We start from the raw sequence: 21931 nt of genomic DNA, 5'->3' as shown, positions 1-21931 counted from the left end.
TCTAATAACTTACTTTCTGACCATCAATATGGATTTCGATCTTCTTGTTCTACAGCTGATTTGCTAACAGCAATAACAGATAGGTTTTATCGTGCATTATATAAAGGTGAAGAGGTTAAGGTCATCGCTCTTGACATTTCAAAAGCTTTTGATAAAGTTTGGCATGCTGGTCTTCTCCATAAGCTTTCTTCTTATGGTGTATCTGGCAACATCTTTAAGATTATTGAATCCATCCTCTCCAATCGTAGTATAAAAGTTGTCCTTGATGGACAGCACTCTTCTTCTTATTCTGTAACTTCAGGGGTTCCTCAAGGTTCTATCCTTGGCCCTATACTCTTTTTAATTTACATTAACGATCTTCCAGATCTTCTCACATCTAAGGTGGCATTGTTTGCTGATAATACTACTACCATTTATTCTTGTCGCGATAAGAAGCCAACAATATCTGATTGCTTGGAGGGGGCATTTGAGCTTGAAAAGGATCTCACTTCTGCTACAGTATGGGGCTCACAGTGGCTGGTGAACTTTAATTCAGATAAAACTCAATTTTTTTCAGCCAATCGTTATCGCAATAGTTTAGATCTTCCTATATTTATGAATGGTGATGTACTCGATGAGTCACCTACTCTTCGTCTTCTAGGACTAACTCTTACTTTCAATCTTTCTTGGAAACCATATATCAAATCAGTTGCAAAATTAGCATCTGCTAAGGTTGCATCTCTTTATCGAGTTCGTCACTTTTTTACTTCGGATTCTATTCTCTATCTCTATAAATCTCAAATCCGGCCTTGTATGGAATACTGTTGCCATATTTGGGGCGGTTCTTCTAATGATGCCCTTTCTCTTTTGACAAGGTGCAAAAACGCATTGTAAACATAGTTGGACCTGCTCTTGCAGCCAACCTCTAACTATTATCACATCGTCGTAATGTTGCTTCTCTTTCTCTTTTCTACAAATACTATAATGGGCACTGCTCTTAAAGCTAGCATCTCTTGTGCCATCAATTAAAACTTATTCTCGTGTTACTCGTCATTCAATTAAGTCTCATCCTTTTTCTGTGACTGTTCCTGAGTGCTCCAAAAACGCTTATTCGTCTAGTTTTTTTCCTCGAACATCAGCTCTTTGGAGCTCGCTTCCTGCATCTTGTTTTCCTGATTCATATAATTTGCAATTCTTTAAGTCATCTGTCAATTTTTATCTTGCTTTACAATCTTTATCTTTTCTCTTCAGTAATTTCCAACTTTAATTAGTGGCTGCTTGCAGCCTTGTTGGAAGCGAAGATGCTTAAAAAAAAAAAAAAAAAAGGTAAATTTAAATAAGGGTGGTATAACAATCTTAACTTAATTGAATGTGGAAGCTGTTTTAAAATATTAGGCAGGTGGTTCGAATCAGCATGAAAATAATTTAAAGAATTTCTGAGTGTATGATATGGTTAAAAAGTATGGTCATTGAGATTTAATATGACATCAAGGTAATTTTTAACTTTCATGTTGCACTGTATTGATATAGTGAGTTTGTTTCTTTTAAATCTTTCAACATAATGTTTTTTGATTTTTTCTATTTAGGGACCACTCATAGTTTAAAAAATTGCTAAAATGTCATCACGGTATAATCCAAAATCATTTTTACTATAAAATTGTGCAATTTAAAACAAAAGTTAAATTCTCACAAGTTCACAAACTTTGGCATCGTCAAATGCTCGTTGAAATAATTACGTCAAGAAAAAAAGTAGATAAGAATATAACAAAAATAAAAATATTTTTAGATATACAATTTTTGTGACTCTTTTTAGTCAGTAGGAAATAATTAATATTTTGCACTAGTAACATGGACAATTTTTAAATTTGTTTTTCAAATGTTTTTGCTAAACTTTACTGTTTTTATCAATGCAGAGGAAAGGGAGGAAAAAAATTGCTATTTCTTTGTAAAAAAATATTTTTTTAACAAGTTTTTCATGTAAAAAAAAGTCATTAATACCAATATTCAAATATAAAACATTTGGTTGTTCTCCACACCCCCATAGAAATAGTCTGCACTTTTGTAGGATTATCCAAATTGTGCATTTAAGCCCGAAAGTTTATTTCCTGATGAACTATTGTTATTGACGATGCTCCAAAAGCTTGTGGGCTAGTGCATTGTTACTTTACTGAACTTTTTAACAAAATGTTTAGGAGCCTATTTAAAACTTTTTTTAAAGTTTTAAAATGCTTCTGTTTTTTTAAACAGAGCAATCGTGTTCACATCTCTAGTAATTCGTATTAACATTGGAAATTGGACAATTTAAAGGAAACAATTTCAGACATGCATCAAATGTGGTAAATGCATTTATTAAAAGAAACCATGTTATTTTTTTATTTAACTTATTCCGTCATAACAAAATTTATTTATAAAATAATATATTTTACAAATAAATAACAATTTATTTTTTTATTTTCCTATTATATAAGTATTAAAAAAAAATGTCAAGTATAGCAAAAACATTTTTAAAGGCAAAAGACTTCCAAAACAAATAAACATAAGAAAAAAAATTAACAAACTTTCTCATAGTACTAGCGTAAATAGCAAAATTAGTTTCTTAATTATATGATCTGATAAAAATTGTGAATAAATTGCATATCAAAACTTTCAATTGTTGTTAAATTATTATAAAAGAAGTTTTTTTCAACAATGACTCTAAAAAAAAGAATACAAATGTTGTATAAAATTTTATTTAAAAAAAAAAATTATTTACTATTTTTAATTATTAAATTTTATAGTTTATTTAAATAAAGTTGATATTTCGTTACAATTTTGTTTCCTTTTTTTAAGATTTTTTTTTCTTAGTAGGTATGTTAAGCTTTTTGCCGCAAATTATAGAATTGCTTTATAAGTTAAAAAATGTGAAATGCTGTTGTCAGTTTGTCTAAAAAAATTACTTTAAATGTGGACAAACAAGGTGTCTAACCGCACGTGCTTCCCGGGAAGGCTTGTATATATATACGGGGATCAATTTAATGGTCAAGCATCGCTGCCCCCCATTTATGGGGGCAGCTAATCATTTGTCTTTTTTACTGAAAAAATCAACAAAGGTATGTTGCCCTCCTCTAGCAGGTCTCAAGAATGGTCCAAGGGGTGACGATATCTGACCATTAAATTTAGCCCTCTGTATATATATGTATATATGTATATTTCCTTTATAGAATCTTCGTACTTTGGGCCTGTTTTTCTTCATGAATACTGTTCCTAGGTAAATCAGCAATTAAGGAATTGAAGAATCTGATGACAATCTTTATTGATAGTTAAAAAGATGTCCAAGTAGACTACAAGTAATACTGATACATAATAAAGATCTTATAGCATAAAGTGTATTTGATAAAACAAAGAGTTTTATCAAATACAGGATGATATGGGTAGATTTCGAGATTTAAGACTGAGTAGTATTAAATTTCCAAATAATTCCATTGTGTCTTTCAACTTGCTAATTTCCAGCTGGGTTATAAGGAGTTAACTAGCTAATCACAACATCTTTTGAGAATAAGCTTTTAACTAAAAATTATTTAAACAAAAAATTTTGAATAGAATATGAAAAATGCAATACCATTTTTTTAATATTTTAAACATTTTTATTAATAGTTAAATATTTTTCAAAATAGTGTCATTATATATATATATATATATATATATATATATATATATATATATATATATATATATATATATGTATATATATATATATATATATATATATATATATATATATATATATATATATATATATATATATATATATATATATATTAGGGCTGTCCAGAAATTATTACACAACCCAGAACATAGCCTAGTGAAGTTTCTCCCATTATACTATCAATCCTTTATTGAAAAACATTTTTTACAGATTTATTTTAAGTCTTCTAGGGGTTGCTCAAAGCTCTTGAACATTTTAACTAAAATATAACAGAAAATGTATTAAAACGCTATCTTACTTTTGTTCTTACTTGGTCTTACTCAATAAAATTTATTAAAGTAGTTATGGAAATTGTTATTTTTTATACAGTAGTAATATGATGCACAACTTGTGCATGTTTGTTTACGTTCTACATATATTTCTGGAAAATAATTCAATATTTTCATAGTTTTTAAGGTCCAAAATGAGGAAAAATGTCGAAATTGTTGCTTCAAGTTAGTAAGTTCAAGTTATTAGTTTCAAATGTTTAGTGTTTTTTTGTCAAAACTTGGAAACAGCTTCCGATGTTGTTCCACACCTTGCAATAGCCATGCTCTCTGTTGTTCATCTGTTGTTATTATTGTTGCAAAATCTGAGATTAGTTTGACGCCTCGTTCGGCCGCATCGTTGACAACTTTTACTGTTCGAACAAACTTTTCAGCAACTTGGAAGTCTTCATCTGCTGCCCATTGATTCACTGGTTTAGCAAGCCAATCTCTTCTGATGTTGAGATTCTGGAACAACAGATGTGACTCCGGTCCTAACAGACTCTTCAATGTTGTGTTGCGTTTTATTTGTCTGAAGATTGGTTTACCCATTCGGAAGTTTTCAGGCACTGCTATTGTCCACAATTTGTTTGCTATTTCTTGCTTAACATGGTCACTCATTTTAGGATGATGACTAAATAAAGCAAAAGGAACAACTTCTTCAGTGAGGTACCATCGATGGTTGTTTAGTTTGGCTACCACAACATCTGCAATTTCTCTGTCTACATTGCGGAAATCCATCATGTCATGAATGAGTTCTAGATCGTTTACGGGAGCATCGGCTCCAATACTGGCTTGCATCCATGCTGAGGTGTAAAAAAGAGCCAAGAATCTGTTTATACGTTCCAGTTTAATCACAGTTTCCTTGTCGTATTTCATTGCTTTTGAAAACATGAACATCTTCCCAGCATATATTTTGCAAGCCATCCAACGAGCCTGATGTATGGCTCCAGGTTTGAGGAAATGAGTACCACAAGGTGGTGTTTCACCCAAAACAATAAGATTATTTTCTGCGCACTCTCGGTAGCCATCCCGAGGAAACACAGATGATTCCTTGCTATTGAGCAGCATTTTTAAATTTTCAATGACTCGTTCTTTAACTTCCAACAACCATGGATTTTCAATTTTCAGCAACTGGATAGGTGATTGGTTATCGAGACCTGACCATGCCTCTTTGAAGGTAGCAAACATTTTGTTTTCTGGTCCTCTGATTTCACCAAACAGTGATTTCCAAACAGCGTTAGCTACAAGTTCAAGGATATGGTGACGACAAGCAAGATAAAATAGCTTTTTATCAACAAGTTCTTCAATAAGTTTAGCTGCACCCTTATGGACCCCACTGTTGCTTGCTGTAGTATCAAATACCAAAGTGACAACTGATTCTTTTAATCCCCATGCTTCTAAGAGATCATATGAGGCATCAGCTTGAGTTTGTCCTTTAGAATCTCCTAGTTGTGGCACACCCAGCAATTTTCCCGATGAAAATTCTGGTGAACCTGACAGAAGAATTGCTAGACGTTCAAACTTATCACCAAGAGAGTCCTGCCGTAACTTTCCATCCCAGTGCATGGCACCAAATTGAGGTGGTTTTTCCTTTATTTTCACCATTATGTTTTCTGCAATGTGCTGTCTGTTTGACATTCGCTTTCGACGCGTAGTTGAACGGGATACATCGAAGTCGTCTAGATTGCCACCTGCTGCTTTTATTATAGCTGAAACTATCATTGTAGTTTGATTGTCGGACAACTTTAACCGATCGGCTGCTGTCGTTAACTCGTCACATTCCATAATTTTTCTGGGAACTTGAAGTGTAACAAATTCTTGAAACTCTATTTTTTCAATAATGTGATCTGGCTCAAAATCCGGATCAATTTCCGTACAACCAACTTGTGCATCATCCTCGGACTCTTCAAAAAATACATTTCCTTCTAGCTCTGCAGCTGCTCTTTTCTCTAGTCTTTCTGTTTCTTTTTGTCGTTGTTGCTGCTGTTCAATTCTGGTCAGAAACCGTAAAGCCTTTGCTTCAAAAATTTTATCCTGGCCATTCATACTAGACTTTCTTTCATGTTTCTGATCAAGATAAAACGCAATGTCATCATCTTTGTGTTTCTGAGATAGAAGTCTAGATCTTCTTATGTCATCAATTGCATCTGGAGCACCAATGTCGAAAAGCATATCAAGCTCTGAGATGAAGTTTTCTCGTTTGTTACCAGGGTCGGTGGCACGACTTCTTTTTTTTTTAAACTGGTCCATTCATTCCATAATCCAAGAACATCAAACATACAGTTTTGTCTTACTTTGGTTTTGATGCAAGCCATGTGCCGAAAATCTGCAACACTGTCTGCAACGGTGTAAGAAATTTCTTCATTCTTAACACTGTTACCAACGCTATCAGGATCATGTCTCAGATATAAAACATACTTCATCACCTGTCTGCGTGTAGGTAACTTTGCTCCTGTAATTGATGAACATGGCTGACCAATCAACCAAAAATTTGTGCTAGTTCTAGTGGTAGGTTTTGAAGATGACGGAGTTGCGGGAACACTCGAAGGTAATGGCGAAGACGGTATAATTGGGTTTGTCACTTTTAATTCTTTTCCACTCCTAGTCAACATTTTCTATTTTTTCTAAACAAAAAAGCAAAATTGTATGTACCCAATCATAGCATGCAGGTAAAATAAATAACTATTATAACAAAAACATTATTTCCTATGTGTTTTAGAAAATGACATACAATTTGTTTGATTTGGGTCAAAATTGGGTCAAAATTGTGTAAAATTTAAAAAAAATACTCACAATAACTTAAATAATCATCAACTTATCAATTGGCATCCATAACTTAATTAATCAATAACTTAAATTGATCAATTTCAACATTTTTCGACAGCTATACTAAAAATAACATAGCGTTTTTGTACATTTTCTGTTAAAATTTACTTAAAATGTTCAAGAGCTTTGAGCAATCCCTTGAAGACTTTAAATAAATCTGTAAAAAATGTTTTTCAATAAAGCATTGATAGTATAATGGGAAAAACTTCACTAGGCTATGTTCTGGGTTGTGTAATAATTTCTGGACAGCCCTAATATATATATATATATATATATATATATATATATATATATATATACATACATACATACATACATACATACATACATACATACATACATACATACATACATACATACATACATACATACATACATACATACATACATACATACATACATATACATATATATCAGCGCTTGGAATTAAGGTCAGCATTTGGCATTGCTAACCTAATAGCGTTTGAGATCGGCAAAAAATTGCCGACCTCGTTTCTATATTTTATGGTAACCTCTTGTCAAAACTTCTTTGCCAACCTGATGCCGACCTCAAACAGATAAAACAAGACTCAGATAAGCACTTGTTGAATAGTTTTGAAAGTATAGGCGACAGCTCCGGAGAACACTTCTGCAAGACTATAACAGGTATGTTATCCGGGCTACAAGCTGCAGAAGAGTCAAATCAGGAAATCACTTTAGATACAGAAGCTGGAGTGATATAAATGTTAAGCAATGGATCATCCTGTTTGATGGCTATATCAGGTAGAACGCAACTAGTTGAATCAAGAGATCATATTGATAAAAAGTTCTTAGCAAACAATTCAGCTTTATCTTTAGGAAAGGTGACAAAGTCTGAACCATACAATAGAGGTGGAGTTACATATTTGCCCTTATTATTGATACTAATAAAGATTTTCACGAGAAGTCACGAGAGCCTAATTTTTGTAATGAAGTACAAGGTTTTATGACCTGAGAATAATGGGCTTATATAAAAGTAATGGTTTCGATTAGCAATTGCAGCAGCACAATGTGAGTAAAACCATGGAGGAGAGTGAGGCTTGACCTGGAATAGTCGATAGGGAATAAAAGATTCCATGCCAGCCTGAATCCATGAAGTTATGTAAGAAGCACATTTGTCAACAGGAAGACGAAAGATTTTTACCCAAGGGCCATCATGAAGAAAATCACGGAAAGAATCCCAGTCAGCTTTAAGGTAGTTATAAGAGGTACGATAATAGGGGGATTCAGATGATGAAGAAGAATGAGAAAATAGTTTCAGAGAGATCAAACCGTGATCAGAAGCACCTAAGGGTGAATGTGGAGAAACTGAGCACTTACTAGGATCAGAAACAAGACATAAGTGAGTTGGAAAGTTGGCTATTTGAGTTAGGGATTGTGAAAGGCAAAAGTTGTGGGCTTTAATGCCTGCAGAGTCACTGACACTAGAGCCAACCCATTTGGTGTGATGAGCATTAAAGTCACCGACAACAATGATATTAGCTGATGGATAAAGAGAGAGGGCTTAGTCAATATATTCAGAAATAACATCAAAAAGAGTGCAGTCTTGAGATGAAGGAGAGCAATATAGAACAAAGAGAAAGGGGATAGAGTGAAGTGGTGCTAAATGAAAGCACATAAAAAAATAGTCTGTGGATTCAAACCTAGTTTCCTGACAAATGGGTGGCATTTACATTCTTACGAATGTAAATGCCTAGACCAAGAATGTGACTATAGGAGTCTTTTAAGTTTAGGAACTAAAGAAAGATAACCATCAACACTAAGATCGCAAGATGAGACAGCTGAACTCAAATTAGTCTCACTAAGAGCTAGTAGGTCTAATGAATTTTGCAAGAGATAAGACTCAACAGAAGAAAAGTTACTTTGAAGACCACAAATATTAGTGAATGATAGATTTAGATAACTTGGTGATTACGTTGGTTTTTTGTGTTTAATAGTTTTTGGTACTTTTTACTCATTTTTATGTTTGTTAAAGAACTTGACTTAAAGCACAGATAGTAATCAGAACACTATTTAGTAGTTAAAGCAATTGCCTCATTACTATTAATAAACCCTAAGCCATAACGAAGGGCTCTAAATGTGGCCTTGACAATGCACACCAAAAGTACAAACAGAGACATGCGCAATGCGCAACATGGCACTGCTTTAAACATGCGCAACTGTGCAACATGGCACTGTTAATACTTTGATATTTTTCAGCTGTTGATGGAATCAGCCTCTCTGCGAGCTACCACAGAGTTCAGGAAACCTGACTACCAGCCGGCCTCAGAACCTCAAAACTGAGTTTTAGAGCTATACCCTCATTAGGAGATAATAGAATGAGTTGCCTAGTCATAAAAACAGAGACACAAGCAAAACCCATGCATTGAGTCAAGAAGATCCAGCATTCAACATCCTAAACTGGAAACAATGTATTAAAAATACTTCTGCGCCAGCCTAATAGTTGAAGAAGGGTTGCGAGGCTGGTCAACAGATAGAATCTGTTTACCCTTTATGTCTTTGCCTAGGAGGCCTTCTACAAGACAGCAGCCAGATACAATTAACATTTTCCCAAGATGATTATTTTTATCAAGACACCATCTCTAGCCTTTACTCAACCAAGAGCCCCAAGGCAGGGGGTGTTTTAAGTCGAAGTTGGCATCTCCTAGCCTTTGCCTAAAAAGACATATCCTAAAAAGCAGTAGGACATGAAGGAGATTGTACTGGATTACATGTTACCAGTAGCAGGATAGCATGACCTGACATTAGCAGATACTTAAAAAACTGTAAGGAAAATCTTAACCAAAGCAAATGCTTAATTTTAGGAGAATTTGCTGAAAGTTATTAATATGTTGTTCAAGACGAAGTTTAAAGTTATCACAGTTAAACAAATATTTAAAAATAATTAAACAAAATTATTAGTTTGCACTTTTAGATAAATTAAATGTTTGTTTTATTTTTAATTATTTAGTTTGCATTTTTAGATTAATTAAATGGGTAAAATATCTTTAATAGAGAGGCAAAAATGTGGATCTATTCCCTAGCAAATATCGGCTGTGATTAAGGCAAATGAAGAACATAGTAGATATTAAGAGTTTTTTATGAAGTTTAACAATAAAAAGTTTGTTATTGTTCCATATTATATGAGAAATACATGTGTTTTAATAAGTTTATAATATAAACTTAAATAAGAATTTTATATTTATTATTTATTAAGTATTTTCCGGGATTTTCTGAAAAAAATAAAAAGTGGTCTAAAACATATTCACAGCACTGTGTGTGTGTATATATATATACATATATACAGTATTGGACAAAACATTTGCAACCAACATCGAACAATGCTAAAAAGTATTCCCAATTTTACATGTCTTAAAAACGAAACGAACTATACTACCACAGCACACAGTTCAGGAGTCTGGAGTCATAGCATGCCATGACATGAGCAATCAGCTGACAGGTGACAGCACACAGGCAGAATTTTGTTGACAAGTGCCATTTTGCAGCGGACAAAACAAGTGCAACTTTTTTGGTTTGTTTCATTTTCTTAAGTCTGCTCCGTGTCAACGTCACGGAAGTTTTTAATAATTAAAGGAAGTATCGAGAAGTTTCCAGAAGCATGCAAAAGCTTCCAAAAGTTTCCAGAAGAAGCATCTGGGAGCATCCAGAAATATCCAGAAACATTCAGAAGCATCCAGAAGCTTCCAGAAGCATCGAAAAGAAGCATCTAGAATCTTCCAGAACAGATTCACACAGGTTCATTTTACTATATAAGAGACATGTATATCGACATGTAATTCAGTCAGTATATGGAAGTCAATCAGTCAGTATTATCAAGACAGTTTATCGAAGTGAGTTTTATCAAATCGGGTGCTGTTGAAGCCCGATTGTTTTCTCGACGCCCTGCAAAGAAACCGCTGATTTCACTTAAAAACCAGAAGAAAAGACTCCTGTTTGCTACATCTCATATTGACTGGAATGTCAATATGAGATGTAGCAAACAGGATAACGTAAATCAGGGCGTTTTCCAGCTGGAAAATGCCCTGATTTACGTTACTGCCATAACACCGTGAAGTATGATGGAGGCAATGTAATGGTCTGGGGGTGTTTTTCTGCTAACGGTCTAGGTCCAATACATCGAAACGATGGAATAATGGACCGTTTCATGTATAAAAATATCCTGAAAGATGTTATGTTACCTCATGCTGAATGGAATATGCCAATAAAATGGGTTTTTCAGCAAGACAACGATCCGAAACACACTGCAAAAGTAGTCAAGCAGTGGTTTCAAGACAACCATCTATCGGTGATGGATTGGCCGCCTCAATCTCCGGATCTCAACCCTATCGAGAACCTGTGGGAGATCGTCAACCGCAGAATTAATCGTGAAGGTGTTCTTAATAAGGATCAACTGTTTGAACAAGTCCAATAGGTCTGGGCAGCGATTCCACAAAGTTTCATTGATCACCTGATCGAATCTTTGCCTCGAAGATGCAAGGCTGTGATCGACAACAATGGATTCGCCAAAAAATATTGATAGCGAAATACAGCTTGGTCAACATTTTGTCGAGTTGCACTAGTTTTGTCCAGAAGGAAATCAACTTTTTTTAATACTTTTGATTAGTTTATTAATTTTCGTGAACAAATAATGAACTTTGTGATGAATAAAACTTGAAGAACTTTGTCTCTAAACAGTTACATAGTTATTTCTCTAAATTGAAAAAATGCAGCACTTTTATATAAAGAAACTAACATAGCATTATTTGGTTGCACTCGTTTTGTGTGATACTGTATATATATATATATATATATATATATATATATATATATATATATATATATATATATATATATATATATATATATATATATATATATATATATATTTATTTATTTATATAATAAGAATTTAAGCTTAGACTTATGGAAATGTAATTTGATTTATTAAACCAAATTTTATCTCTCACGTTAATTTAAAACAAAACAATTTATAAGAAAATATTTAATGAAAATATCAACTTAAAAACCCATTGCGTTTTATGTTTTCAATGTTATAAACTTTATAAAACAGCAATAAAACAGGGGGGGGGGTGAGAATTTCTAAAAAAAAAATTCTTTTTTTGCAATAAGATTTATTTACGTTAATTTTTTATGTTAATTCAACTTGTTTCTCCGCGCAGCAGCCTTGTACGTCAAGGTTCATGTTTCGGAGCTATAGAGTTGAGAGAGGGTTATTAACCACTAATAAGTAGCCTCCTCATCTGTAGTGGCCTTCTCGGCCGTGAGGAGGTGAATTAAAGAAAAAAAAAAAAATTTGAGCCATGTGAATCATGTTAAGTTCATTATTCCACATATTTTTAAGTTTATTTTCACATGCTTTTTAAACTTTTTATACTTATTGTAATTAACCAACACATTTCAAGAGGTTATTCTAAATATTATTTAGACGGGTATCACAACAGCTACCGAAGCGTTTAATTTTTTAAAGTTAATTTTATTACAAAATAATTTTTCATAAAAAGTAGAAAAACTGCACATATTGTATGTATAGTTTTTCTACCGCTTACTTGAAAATATTGAAATAAGGAGTAAGTATAGAAATGGTCAGTGTGAAAAAGATTTACCAAGATCTGGACAGCTGCTTTTATTTAATATATCAAAAAAAAAAATTCTGTAATAATATTAGTAGTGTTGTTACAACTATTAAATTATTCAATTGTCGACTAAATCGGTGATAGTAATTTAAGTGTATTTCGCACCAGTTTTGCTCTAGGGCCCCAAGTCAGCTTGGAATGGCCCTGGGAAGTAAACAAAAAACTAGGTAATAGTTATAATAGTACATACTATTGTTATTAAATGAACAAACAAAAACCAAAGATTGAAAAGTTAAAATGAATGAAAAGATATAAGGATTTTGAGATTTTTACTCGACTAAATTGACTTTTAGTTGATTAGTAGTAAGTTCATAGTCAATTAAATTGACTATTTGATTTTTAAAGTCGACTAATTTCAACTTTCGACTCGTCCAAGTCGATAACAACACTAAATTTTAGCGATATATATATGTATATGTATATATATATATATATATATATATATATATATATATATATATATATATATATATATATATATATATTTGTCACTAATATGACAGAGAGGTGGAACAGAAGTAGTTATCTTCAAGTTTAGGGATAGCTGGTGAAAAATTAGAAGATCGACAAAGTTTCTTAAAATTTTATGATTACTGGCAGCTAAATGATTACTAATGGCATTAGATGGTTTTTGAAAGAATGAATTTATACCCTAAATAGATGCAGTGTTAGTGAAGATCAGTATAGTTTATTGAGAGTATAAATTTGAATTATTTTTAGGCCGCATCTAAAGATCTTGTTTGCTTAAAGGCTAATGCAAGTTCTAGTGTCTTGTTCTCTGATAAATTATTTTGTGACTTATTAAAAATTTAGACTTTCTGACTGTATGACTTCCCCATCGAATTTTAACTGCACAGTGTAGTATATAAAAGTAAAGAAAGCCACTACAGGAGGCTTATTATTTTTTGTTATAACCCTCTTCCAACTCTATAACTCTAAAACACGAACCTTGACGAACAAGGTTGCTGTGCGGAGAAGCATGTTGAGTGCGGTACTACCAGGGATGTGGTGGGAATCAAACTCGGAACCTCTCGCTTATGAAGCGAGCACTCCTCCACTACACCACTACTGCATGTATACAGGCTTGGTTGGGAAGCGGGAGCGATCGCTCTCGATAACTGATCACTGGAATAATATTTAGTTGCAAAAAGCTGGCCAGATTTTTTAGTCGTTTTGAGAACATTTCAAAAAACAAAATGAAAGCACAATAAAGATTAATTGGACTGATGAGAGACAATTACAAAAAAAAAAAAAATCTAAAAAATAACTTTTAACGCGAAAAAACTTAAAGCAAAATAAATTACGTTTAGAACAAATATTTTTGAAACATCGCTCTTTTATAGTTTTTTTTATAAAATTTAGCGACATTTTTTTATATAAAAAACATCTCACGATTGCTTAATAAGGAAACAAATGTTTTTTTATTTAATAAAGAGTTTAATATAATTTTTATTTATATACTCTTGTTTTATTTCCAGTGTTGAACAGAAGGGTTGGGTTAAAGGGGGCCCAGAGCCCTGCAATGTTAGGGGCCCCAAAATAGTCAAGTCGTTTTTACGGTGTGGCACATAAAAAGGCATCCAATATAAAAATAGCCCCGAAAAGTCTAACAAGATTCTAATAATATATATATATATATATATATATATATATATATATATATATATATATATATATATATATATATATATATATATATATATATATATATATAGCGTGAGTTACATTGTATGCATGTTTGTGTTTAATAACCAGAAACTTCTTTCAAGTTTATTTCATATTTAGTTTTATTAAACTTCGATGATTATTAACAATTTCATTCAAAACGCAATTATTGTTGAAAGTCTTTTTGTTTAACAAATAAATTCGTAAAAAATTCTTTAAAAGATTACATTAGAATAAAAAACAGATGCACTTAATTTCATTTACATAAAAAATACATACTTTTAACCAAAAAATAAGAATATACTGATAAAAATGAAAATCAATAATAAATAATAAACTTTCAAAATTTTGACAATTTAAAAAATATATATTTTAAACACTTATTTTTGTAAACAAGTAATATTAGTTTAAAAGATTTACGGCTTTGCAGATGTGGCTCTGAGAATGAGCCATAGTATTAAAGTATTAGTTCGTATAATATATGTTCTTAAAACAGTATATGTTAGAAATATCTATAAAATTCGAATAATACAATTTTTATAACAATTCAACAGAAAACTCTAGAACTTTATTTTGCTTAGTCAGCGTATTTTTTAAACCAATAGAATTAGTTTGTTCAAAGATTTGGCGGGTTTTTAGTGTTTGCGGATATTCTTTTTATTCTTCCGCACCAAGATATTTTGAGAACATTCAAGTTTATGTATGTTTCCATGTATGTCTGTAAAACAAAATTTTTTTTTTACGACATGCATGAACTTAATGATCTCAAAACGACTACAAAACCTTGAGAGTGATAGCTCCCGCTTCCCGACCAAGCCTGGTATAGTATAAAAAAATATATAAAAGCTTGTTATTCATATATTAGATAATATATGAAAAGAAAAATTTTTCTCAAGAAATCTTTTTTGAGAAATCTTTAGTAATTCTTGTTATAAAGGATTTTTTTAAATATTGCAAATTTTAGTTATTTAGATTTAATATAAAAAATTTAAAGAACTCCATCTTAATAAAATTCAATTTAATAAAAATAATTCTATACACATCTTTTTTATTTTTAGTTCTTTTAATCCTTTCTCCTCTTATGCTTATATGTGGTTACTTAGCATATTTAATGATTAAACAAATTGATGGAAAAGAAAAATCCAAGAAGAAAAAAGGTTTAGATTTAATTTAATTTTTAAGTTATTTTCATTAGTGTTTATTATTTAATTAGTGTATGCAATAATATCTTAATAAAATATACAACCCTCGAAGTTAGACCTAACTGCCGACCTAAAAGTGTTTGGAAAACTGCTGTTCTTTTTGCTATGTTTTATGGTAACCCTTTTGTGTGAAATTTTTTTTGCCGACCTGTAACAGTTTGAGGTTGGCAATTCATTGTCGACCTCATTTTTCTTAATTCTGAAAGTTTAATATAGTAATGTTATAACTACAAGTTAAGAATATTATCAAGAAAAATAAATTTGTTAAAGAGAAAGTAGTTGAAATAATACAATTTTACATCACTACAACTTTTGTCCAATTGTTTTATAATTTAATGTTATTCATAGTTAAATGTTAGTTGCCTGTAAATTAAGTGATGGACTTGTTAGTTTAAGCTCTACTAATAGTTATTTACTTAAAAATACAAGTTGTCAGTTTTGTTTTTTATATAAAGTAATTTTTGAGAATATTTGCTGTAACATAACTACAATAAATTATAAAAATAAATTGAAAACCTTAAACAAGCTGTGAAAAGCAAGGACACTGCTCAGAGAAACAAATTGCCTTGATTATAATACATTGTATTTTGTGACAAACTTGATGCAGTTACTAATGTAAACAATGTTTAACTTTTTTTCTGATTTCTACTTTGTATTTTGATTTTTATATGTTGAATAATAATCAGATAATAAATAATCAGATTTATCAACTTTTTTTTTATGTAACTGTAGTTTCATCATTAAAGTATTCTATTGGAGTTGAGTGTTGCCATTTTTAAAGTTAATTGCAAAATACAACTTTTTAATTTTCTTTTTGATTCACATTTTTGATTTTGCAGAGCAAAATTATTTATCGTGTAAAAAGTTAGTTAAAGTTTAACTTTCTTTATATCCTGAAAGTAATAGGTTTTGTTTAAAAAGCCTACTGAAAAAGCAAGATTATTAAAAATAAAGTGTTTTTTATATTAAGCCATGTTAAAGGAAAGTTAAAAATATTTATTTCTGTATTTTTTTCTCATGAAAAACCAGTGTAAAAGTAGCCAATAATGAATATATTTTGCAAATAACATAAAAAATATAAAATTTGAATAATCCATATGATAAATGATTCTATATGCATTGTTTTGGATATCTACAGATTTTGTAATTTTTATTGTTTTAGTTACAATGTAAACCATCCTTAAATGGGAGTGCTTCATCTTTGTGTCCAAATGAAATGTTTAAAAGCAAGGAAGTATCCACCTTGAAATTCAAGGTCTTACTGAAAGATTGATGGTATTGAAATTGCTTTCAACTGATGATGATAATGATGTAAGACAATAGTATGGTGAATTTGTTATTGCAGAATTTGTTCAAATGAAAAATGTAAATCTTTTAACAAAATTTTAAACTGATTCTGTTGATAAATTTCTTGGTGTCTGTTTGCACAGAGCTCTAAACTATTTAGCATTGTGGATAATTTTTGCTTTCATCTTTGTTTTATCTCATGGCCAATGTAAATAGAATTTGGATTCAGTGTTAACAAACAGTTTTTGGTCAAAAATCTTCAAGAAAGATCTTATTTTTCAAAGAATAATTTATGAACACATCAGTTCTCATGACATTGTTATCCATCAGTATGAGTTTCCCAATAATCTATTAAAAAGTTGAAAGTTTAGCATGCAATTGATACAATGCATCATTGAAAGAAGAAAGATCAGTTAAATTGAAGCAGAAAAATGCGATACTGTCTTTGCAATTGCTGATTCCTTTAGAAAGATAGTTTTAGATTAAGAACAGGCAATTATCTTTCGTTTTTCACTAAAAAAATTTGAGCAATCTAATAAAGAGGTTAAATAGAAGAGTTTGATAACCTTTATAATGTGTGTGTGTGTGTGTGTGTGTGTGTGTGTGTGTGTGTGTGTGTGTGTGTGTGTGTGTGTGTGTGTGTGTTTAACAGAAATAAGTGCAAATAGGCATATTTGTACATTTATATTTCTCCTAAAAAAAATTTAATCTTTAAATTGTTTGATTGGCAAATTTTCTAAAGTTTTTTAACCATAAATAATTTATCTTGTGAATATTTGCCAATTTTTTTAATTCTATATTAAATGAGTATTGGAGTTTTTTTAGCTAAAATTTACCATAACAATATAAAAACAAGGTTGTCAAAAAATTGTTGACACTTTAAGGTCAGGATTGCAAAATCTCAACCTTAATTCAGAAGAATGATTAATAAAGACCCACTCTATATTCCTCATAAACAAGTCAAGATTGTGAATTCAAAGTTTTATTAAATTTTTTAAAATAGTTTTAAATTTAAATTCCTTGAATTTTACAAAAAGGCATCATTTATATGGAGGATAGCCAGAAATCTGCTATTCAATTATCAGTTGTGGATGGCTCAGAACATATAATTAACTGTCATCAAAATACAATTAAAAGTTTACAACAAAAAGAGATAAACTGGCAAGTGTTTTGAAAGAGAGCAAACTATTGAATTTGTACCTAATGACATTAAGATATATAAGGAACAAGATAATTATTTAATAAAATAAAGATATGGTTAGAAAGGTTATAGATATCAAGTTAAACAAATCCAGAAACATGACAGAATTGAAACAGTATGGCATGTAATCTGTCCATAAAGAATTTATATGTAAATTTTTTTTTAACATCATTAGATCAGTTGAAGAAAATTTTAAAAATAATGTCAAATAAGATAAACAAGTTTTGAAAAAATAAAGATCAAAGTATCAAATAATAAAAAAGAAAATGTTATTTTCAGAAGAGGAAGAATATATGAGCTGGTGAGAATCAACATGGTGTAAGTAGAAAAAATTGAATCAAGTCAATACTTATGATTAAAAATCATCATTCTGTTAAAGACACTGGCAGCTGTTTTTTTGTTGTTGTTGTTATTGTTATTTTTTTTAGTTTGCAGTGTTTTCTCTACAGTAAATCTAATAAAACCTTAAAAATCTCAAATTGAGAAAATATTGGCTTATACCATTCAGATTCTCATAGGCTCATATATTTAAGGAAAATTACTTGTATTTCTAAGTTAAGTAAAATTTTATCAACAGAAAAATACTTTTTAGGTTTATCAAGTTAAGTTGTTTTTCTTTATTATTATTTGTACAAAAATAAGGCTATGCTTAGGGGATAGTATTTAACATTTTGTTTTCTTAGACCATTTTATAAGAAGATCAAAAATTTACTTTGTGACATAAAATTTTCATTTTGGTATTTTCTTTTTTTTAGCATTAAAGTCTTCAAATACAATGAAAACAAGGAGAAAAGCTGCTAAAATTGAATAAAAACTGGTAATTTATTAGTTATTAAATTTTTTTTAGATTTTAAAAATTGCATTGTAAATGCTACATATTATAATACAGCTTCTCATTAAAGTTGACAGTTATTATAGAGATTGTGACAATGGAAGTTAAAGGAGATAAATGATGCCACAGCTCACCTACCTTGCAAATATTTTGTCAAAATGTTTATTTATACTTCTTTTTTACCTGATCATGCAAGGTGACTTTTTTTTCTTAGGATTTATTTGGACTGTAGTTATGTCATAGTCTCTGTATCAACTGCAACTTCAATAAAAGTAACAAACCTATTGACTTACAAACTATTACGGCTTGGACAGAACCGTGTGCGATCGAGCGCTATTGTTGACCATGCAAATGATTTTATTTTTTGACAGCTTGACTACGACATTTAGATGTTTAGATGATTTTTAAACATTCTAAAAATGCACTGAAAAAGGTAACTCTAGCTAAACTTAAACTAGAAATTAAAAAAAGATAATGAAAAAATAATATAATTCCTTATGAATAGAAATATATAAGCACTAAAATAAAACTCGAAAAATTAATCTTAAAGCAAAAGTTACTTTTTGTTTCTTTTTTATTCACGTTTGAAATAAATAACTTTAAAACTTATCTTTTTAGATGTTTTTTAAAGTTATGCAAAACGCATTTACAAATTACTTCTAACGATTGTTAAATAAATAAACAAATTTTATTTAAATTATTAAAAAGTCTTATATTATTTTTAAATTGTATAAACATTTCTTTTTTCCAAAAAGTTGTCTATTTGTAGTCTATAAAAATAGTAATTTTTAATCATTTCATGCTCTGATTAATTAGTCAAGTTAAAAAAAAAAATTTTAAACAATTCTTTGTAAAAATAGAAACAAAAAAAAATAATGCAATTAAATCATTGCATTGCAACAGAAGATTTAATTTAACTTATACATAATTTAAAGTAACTTAAAAAATTCTTTCAAAAGATTTTTAGAAAGACATGGAAAAATAGTTTAATTTATCATAATTTTATCATAATAAATACATGCTAACATAAAAAATTTATATGTAACATTATTTGTTAAATTACACAAATTGCGTTATTTTAAACAATTACTATAATTAATTTTTTATTTTATTTATAGCCTTCTTGTAAAATAAAAACTTTAAAAAGATCAATGATTCAAAGTTATTCATAACATAACAATTTTTTTTTATGCCTTTAAATGGTTAAAACATCAATACCACCGTAGTCAAATTGTAAAGAAAAAAAATTATAAGCGTGGTCAGTCCTATCCTGTCCAAGCCTGCAATTCTATGAAACCTCGAATGTTTTTTAATGAATTTTAAAGATGTTTTTATAATTAGATGGGATTGTACCTAACATATTTCATTTTTCTTTACAGCATTTATATGCTGATTTTAAATTAGCACATAAATATTATGACAAAGCTATTAACAAATATAATACATGTTAACTATTAGATTTGTCAAAAATTTGAATTTAATTAAAAATACAAATGGAAATAAAAAAGCAATAAAAATGGTTTTTATAAACAAATTTTTTTTTTGGATTTTTGCTTTTCTGATTAGTAATACATTTTGGTTCTGGTGTTTCAGTGGCAATACAAAATAGAGATCTGAGTGTTACTTGCTTTAGTTGCTTGGACTTATGGATCTTCAGAAGTTTTAATCTAGAAATAAAGACTTTATTCTAGAGGTTATGGAAGCAGTACTTATTTGAAAATATCAGAGAGCAAAATAACACTTTTATTAAAGCCCTTTTTTATTAAGTCATTGTATTAAACATTCAATTGCGCTAAAATTTTGCTGCTGCATAAATGAGTTTTGTGGAACATTTTAATTTCTTTTTAATCTTTTGCTCTTATAATTTTTAAATCAATTTTTAAAAAGCTACAGTATTGTACTCTTTATAATAGGAGCTACCATGGCCTACTGTTATTATACGGCCTGATTTGTTGCATTTTCCGTAAAAAATTAAGAGGCCAGTTTTTTTATGGCTTATTTCTAAATTTTAAATTATGTATGAAAGGGTTTGTTAACAGCAACAACGATAACAATATATTTACCAGTGAATATTATACAAAGGTGTTGATTAAAATATTGAATTATAATATTGTAACAATTACTATATAAATATTTGCTTGCATGCATTGGTTTTTATAGTCATTTAATATGTAATATATTCTGAACTGATTGTTATGTGAATGTATTCTGACTGATTGCCTGTTTCATTATATTCCATTAGAGAGTGGAATAATGAAATAGACACACAGGCAGTCTATTATTATTACTGTATATAGTCGAACTGCTTTTTTATGCAATGTTATTTAAGTGGAGATAATTCCAATAATAAATGTAAGTGAACTTTATATTTAAAAACAACTGTGTTACATTTTTTTGATTTGTTTTAGTAATAAAATGGTTAATAAATGTGTTGTTACAAACTGTAAAACTAATTACTCTAATGGTCCAAAAAAGTCAACATTTCATTTTTCTGAAGAATTTGATTTGCGAGAACAATGGGTATACTTTGTTAATAGAAAAGATTGGGCTCCATCAAAATATTCAGCTATTTTTGTGAATCATTTTGATGAAAAATTTATTAATTACCGAAAAAGATGCACCTTGAAATAGAATCTTCTTCCAGTTCCAACTATTCAAACCGATGAAATAAGTGGATTGTCGACTCTAAGGGTTCCAAAGTTGCAATTTAGGAAAAGATGAGTTTAAAAATTTTCAAAGTGTTGATAAAATAATTAATCTTGATTCTTCGACAGAACAACATTTGTTTATTATAAACTATGTTTTGATGAAAAATCAGGCATACCAACTGTTTTTGAGTCAATAGCTGTAAATAAAGATCTTTATGTTTTATTGTCATATAAAGGCTATCATATTTCTTAACCTGAATGGTTCCGTAGTGGTCATAATTGCAAATTAACAAACTGTAGTATGTTAGAAAATTTTCCTGTCTATATTAGAAATAAAGCCAATGATATGAATCAATTTTGACAGAGTTAAATGAAATTAGATACTATTCTCCTCAAGGCAGACCTCCATATTCTGCATCCATTATATGTTATGCGCTAATTTTACGTCACACTTCAACACAGTCTTATAAGTTATTGTTAGAACAACTACCTTAACCATCTTTTAGTTTACTTAGAAAAATCCAAAGTGGTGATATAAATGCGTATAAAGCTATAACAGTTTTGTTACAAAAACATTGTGTATCAAGTGATTATGTGCTTCTTGTGGATGAAATGTATCTGCAGAAATCAGCCCAATATCAAAATGG

The 21931-nt window shown here is 30.0% G+C and overlaps 1 protein-coding gene across 1 annotated transcript in view; it reads left to right on the top strand.

The window, feature by feature from the left end:
• Nucleotides 1–21931, top strand: part of LOC105844993 (small integral membrane protein 15) — a 44008-nt gene that overhangs the window by 3757 nt on the left and 18320 nt on the right. Inside the window, exons 2-3 of the mRNA XM_065799034.1 lie at nucleotides 15173–15271; nucleotides 18560–18621. Coding sequence (XP_065655106.1) covers nucleotides 15173–15271; nucleotides 18560–18615 — 155 coding nt within the window. The 3' untranslated portion in view covers nucleotides 18616–18621. The remainder of the gene's footprint in view (nucleotides 1–15172; nucleotides 15272–18559; nucleotides 18622–21931) is intronic.

This window comes from Hydra vulgaris, chromosome 06 (genome assembly GCF_038396675.1).
Source record: "Hydra vulgaris chromosome 06, alternate assembly HydraT2T_AEP".
NCBI classification, from domain to species: Eukaryota; Metazoa; Cnidaria; class Hydrozoa; order Anthoathecata; family Hydridae; genus Hydra; species Hydra vulgaris.
Note: the sequence above shows the minus strand (reverse complement) of the source record. Positions and strands in the feature narration are given on the sequence as shown.